Genomic DNA, 5,369 nt, shown 5'->3' with positions numbered 1-5,369 from the left:
TGTAGTAATTACTGTATTTACGAATTTAGCACCAAAATATCACGATATATTGAAAACATTGACTACAAAAATGCGTTGGATAACCCAGAATGTTGGATAAGCAAGTGTTGGATAAGTGAGACTCTACTGTAATAACTATCTTGTTTGCTGTGTCATAAAATAAAATAATCTTTATTTTTGATGGGAGGAGACCCCAGGGTGGGGCCATTTGGGAGGGGACCAGAGCAATTGGGGGGGGGGGGGCAACAGAAAACTCCAGACCAATGGGCCACACTTCCGGTTGGTGGTTAATGGGCCTTCCAGTCCAAAAGAGGACTTGGCCCCGCCCCTCTCTTGCCCACAGATGCCCCCTCCCCTCCCTGTCCGCCCCTACGAAGGAGGAGGGGGGGCAGTTGGGGGGCCAGGCTTGGGATAGGCTTCACTGTTGAGGCAGAGGAAGATGGTGAATTATTATTATTATTATTATTAATATTATTAATAATAATAATAATTAGAGTAACTTCTTACCCCGCTCTTCAGCCAATGAGTGAGGCTATTTTTAGGCCTCAGGGGGGCGGGAGGACCCTCTCTCCTGGGGGGGGGGGGGGGGGGCGAGGAAAGCTCTGAACGGACGCCGCGCTTTGTGGCAACGGTCCTGCGGGTTCGGACGGAACCTCTTTGGCCCAAAAGGCTTCCATAGAAACCCCGGAAGGAAGCCGGTGCGGGTGCCAGATAGGCCTCGGAGTGGGGGGGGGGGGGTGCCATTAAGGGGGGGGGGGCAGAGCGGGGGAGGGGGGGGTTCATGGGGGAGGGCTGTGAGGGCGAATATATTATTGCCCCCTTTCCTTTCGAGTGGGGAGGGGCGCCCGGCCCCGGCCTTGCGAGGGAGCCATTCCTCCAGGAGGGGGCGCTCTTGACCTTCCCATCGCCGGGCCCGACGTGTTCCTTCCTATGGTCACTGTCTGGGGTCAAAGTCCCCGCCGAGCGCCTTTCTGCGTCTGCTTCTGCGTGTTTGTGGGAGAGAGAGGGGGGGGGGGCGGCCTGACCTGGGAAGAGGAGGGGGAGGTCCAAACTCACAGCCCCCGCCCCTCCCCTTGCCTGCTCCGAGGAGGCGGAGACCTTTGACCCGCGGGAGGAGGCTGCAAAGTCCGCTCTGCTTCCTCCCACGTTGGGTCAAAGCCGGACAGAGAAGGGGGGGCAATGGCCGGGGGGGGGGGGCTGAAGCAGGTTTAGAAGGCCTGGGCACCTCCTCCTCCTCCTCTTTTTCTCCTCATAGACTCCTACTAAAGTTGGGAGAGGGCCCGCGGGCCATCCAGTCCAACCCCACCCTGCCACGAAGCAGGGAGACCTCACCCAAAGCACGCCCGACAGATGGCCATCCAGCCTCTGCTTCAAAGCCTCCACCACACTCCCTTGGGGCAGAGAGTTCCACTGCTAGACAGCTCTCTCCCACAGGGAGGAAGTTCTTCCTCATGTTCGGGTGGAATCTCCTTCCTTTCCTGGTGTTTGAAGCCCTTGCTCCACTTCGTCGGAGTCTCCAGGGCAGCAGAAAGGAAGCCCCCTCCCTCCCTCCTCCCTGGGACTCGCATCCTGATCCCTGGCCCTCCCCCTGTCTCCTCTCTCGCAGCCTTCTCTCCTGCAGGCTCAGCAGGCCCAGCTCTTTCAGCCGCTCCTCATAGGGATTCTTCTTCTCCAGACCCCTGATCCTTTGAGTCTCCCTCTTCCTCTGGACGCCTCCCAGCTTAGAGTCGACCTCTCCCTTCAATGGCGGTGCCCAGAATGGGACGCAGAGGGATTCCAGGTAAAGTGGTCTGACCAGGGCAGAGGACAAGAGAAGGACTCCGAGATCTTTTCCACGCGTCCTGCTGTCCAGCCAGGCCTCGTTCCCTGTGTTAGCTTCGCCATTCATCTCTCTCACCTGTGAAGACCCCCCTCCTTCTCCTTCTTCTTCTCCTTCTTCTTCTCCTTCTTCTTCTTCTCCTGCCTCAGAGTGTGGCCGAAGCTCCTTCCTTGGACACTCTGAAACAGAGGCTAGGTGGCCATCTGCCAGGGCTACTTCGATTGTGCTTTTCCTGCATGACAGGGTGGGCTTGGACTGGATGACTCACGTGGTCCCTTCCAACTCTTCTCCCCCCCCCCCTTCCTCCCCATTTCACACGACGCAGTAGGATAGATCGATGGGTGGGTGGAGGTGGGGGGTGCTTACCTCGGAGCCTGTCCAGCCCCCCAGCCTTCCTGGCAGGGTGGTCGGGATGACACGCGGGAGGGGGGGGGAACGAGCCTTGCCCTGCCCTGCCTTGCCCCCCCCTTTTTTTCTGGGCCCTTCTTGCGTGGAGATCAAAGGTTGGAAAGACTCCGTGCGCCTGGCCCCGCCCCGCCCCCGCACCTGCCCCGGGGACAAAGGGCGCGCGACGGGGCAGGGCGGGGCAAGGTGGGTCCACAGGTGGGACCCCCTCCCTCCCTCCCTCCCTCCCCTTCATCCCGGGATCCCGAGGGACAGGCTCCGCCAGGTGAGAGAGAGACCCCTCCCCAGCCCACCGCGCCCCTTGCTTACTCCATCTTCCAGCGAGGGAGGGGCGTCGCGCGTGGATTTCCCCCCTCCCATCCTGTCTCTCCTTCTAGGACCCCTCCTCCTCCGCCTCGAGTGGCAGTGACCCCACGACCCCTGCGCGACCTGCCACTGACGGGGGGCCACGATGCCTGCGCTCCGGAAGCACCTGGAGGCCCTCAGCGTCTTCCAGTGGGTGCTCACCTTCCTCTTCTTCGGTAGGTCCGGGACTGGGGGGGGGTGGGGGTGGGCGACCCCTCCTTCCCCCCTCCCCCTCCCTCCTCCCATTGCGGGAATATCTTCCAAGCCCAAGGCGGAGGAGGAGGATTATATTAGTATTATACATTATTATTATTATTATTACATTATTAGGACATATTATTATTGTAATACATCAGCATAATGCCAAGTTTTTAACTTTATGGTTTTTGTATACCTTATAACTGTATTCTCAATTCGCTTCTAACACTATAAATAAATTATACATTATTATATTATTATAAAATTATTATTATATTTATATTAATGGGGCCCCTGGTGGCACAGTGTGTTAAAGCGCTGAGCTGCTGAACTTGCGGACCAAAAGGTCCCAGGTTCAAATCCCGGGAGCGGCTTGAGCGCCCGCTGTTAGCCCCAGCTCCTGCCAACCTAGCAGTTCGAAAACATGCCAATGTGAGTAGATCAATAGGCAGGAAGATAACAGAGCTCCATACAGTCATGCCTATGGCCACATGACCTTGGAGGTGTCTATGGACAACGCCGGCTCTTCGGCTTAGAAAGGGAGATGAGCACCAACCCTCAGAGTCGGTCAGGACTGGACTTAACGTCATGGGAAAACCTTTACCTTTACCTTTACCTTAACCTATTAATATTAATAATGGGAGATATTCTGAGAGGATATAACATTCTCCCATCCTGCGCACCCCTCCGCACACACCTTGACCTGTCTCTCTCTCTCCCCCCCCCCCCCCCCCCCCCATTTCCCCCAGGTCTCTTCTTCTCGGCGCTGCTCCTCTTCCTGCTCTTCACCTCCTTCTGGCCCGTCTCCGTCCTCTACTTCGCCTGGTGGGCCGCGGACTGGGGGACCCCCGAGAGAGGCACGTGCCGAGCGACGCCCCCTCCCTCCAGAGGCGGAGCCGCTTCCGCTCTGGCTCCCCTCGCCCCCCCCCCCCCCCCATTCCCACCACAAACAGCCGCAGAAGGGCCAAATCTTCAAAGAAAGAGTCTCATAAATAAGCAAATAAGTATTTATTAATTTATTAGATTCCTTCTTTTAACTCGGACTGGATGGGCATCTGTTCGGAGGGCTTTGACGGTGTGTTCCTGCATAGCAGAAGGGCTGGACTGGGCGCCCCTGGTGGTATCTTCCAGTTCTAGGATTCTATGACTTACCTCTCAGGATAGTTCAAGCCTGGGCCAACTCCTGGGGAGCAGGATGAGCTCCCGCTGTTAGCCCCAGCTTCTGCCAACCTAGCAGTTCGAAAACATTCAAATGTGAGTAGATCAATAGGTACCGCTCCGGCGGGAAGGTAACATGACCTTGGAGGTGTCTACGGACAACGCCGGCTCTTCGGCTTAGAAATGGAGATGAGCACCAAGCCCCAGAGTCAGACTCAGACACGACTGGACTTCAGGTCGGGGGAAACCCTTGACCTTATGACTCATCTCTCAGGATGGCTCAGGCCTGGGCCAACTTCGGCCCTCGCTCCAGGTGTCAGGAATGGTGGGAGTCAAAGCCCAAAATACCTGGAGGGAAGACCGAAGTTGGCCCAGGCCTGGGATCGCTTATATTTATAAGAATGTGAAGAACAGAGGCAGAATAAACACAACTGTAAAGCTTGTACACAAACAGAGGGGATGCTGCCTTCCCTCTGCACATGCCTGGGTGTCTCGGAATGGGTCGGGCTCGGAGAAGAGATGGGGGGGGGCTCCCCAGCACAGACAGGCAGGCAGACAGACAGACACTGGGACGGACCCTCTAGGCAGGGCCGTAGCCAGAAATTTTTTCGGGGGGGGGGGGGTTTAACCCCTAGCACACACCCCTCCCGCTACAAACCTGTCAATATCTGCTTGAGATAGTGCCTGGAGGGACTCTTAATGTTTTGCGTCTCATAGACTTAGCATGGGGATTTGGTTAACCAGTTAAAATTCATGAGTAAACCAGTTTTTTTTTATAACCTGAAAAATTTCGGGGGGGGGGGGTTTGAACCCCTAAAACCGCCCCCTCGCTACAGGCCTGCCTCTAGGTGACGGACTCCTCTCTTTGATTGACAGGCGGCCGCCGGAGCGACTGGATGCGGCGCTGGAGGATCTGGGAGCTGCATCGGGACTACTTCCCCATCAAGGTGCGGTGGGAGGGGCGGGGGTGGGTGGGTTGGTTTGATGGAGAGGGTCTCCATCTCCAGCCCCGCGCCGGTGAGTTCCGCCGGTGAACTCGTTTATTTATTTATTGTATTATTGATTGTATTAATTATTAGTTATTATTGTTATTATTATTGTTTATTGTTTATTATTTATTTTATGATGGTGATTTTGTCAGCTGGTGAAGACGGCGGAGCTGCCGGCGTCGCGGAACTTCGTGGTGGGCGCGCACCCGCACGGGATCATCTGCGCGGGCGCGTTCTCGGCCTTCTGCACGGAGGCCACGGGCTTCTCGCGCCTCTTCCCGGGAGTCCGCCCGCACCTGGCGCTCCTGGCCGGGCTCTTCCACCTCCCCGTCTACCGCGAGTACATGATGAGCTCCGGTGAGCGGCAGCGGGCAGTGCGCATGCGCGGGGAGGGAAGGGAGCGGAGGGCAGGAAGGAAGGAAGGAAGGAAGGAAGGAAGGAAGGAAGGAAGGAAG

General features: G+C 56.8%; 1 protein-coding gene across 1 annotated transcript; it reads left to right on the top strand.

Moving 5' to 3' along the window:
* Positions 1 to 402: 402 nt before the first annotated feature.
* Positions 403 to 5,339, top strand: LOC134292364 (2-acylglycerol O-acyltransferase 3-like; the record flags this gene model as incomplete). Its single annotated transcript, XM_062957012.1, has 5 exons — positions 403 to 442; positions 2,602 to 2,745; positions 3,517 to 3,624; positions 4,802 to 4,872; positions 5,067 to 5,339. Coding segments are annotated over exons 2-5 (522 nt in total), but the record flags the coding sequence as incomplete, so codon positions are not given.
* Positions 5,340 to 5,369: the final 30 nt, after the last annotated feature.

This window comes from Anolis carolinensis, chromosome 6, assembly GCF_035594765.1.
Source record: "Anolis carolinensis isolate JA03-04 chromosome 6, rAnoCar3.1.pri, whole genome shotgun sequence".
Taxonomy (NCBI): Eukaryota; Metazoa; Chordata; class Lepidosauria; order Squamata; family Dactyloidae; genus Anolis; species Anolis carolinensis.
The sequence above is the reverse complement of the archived record's forward strand: the minus strand, read 5'-3'. Positions and strand labels throughout refer to the sequence as shown.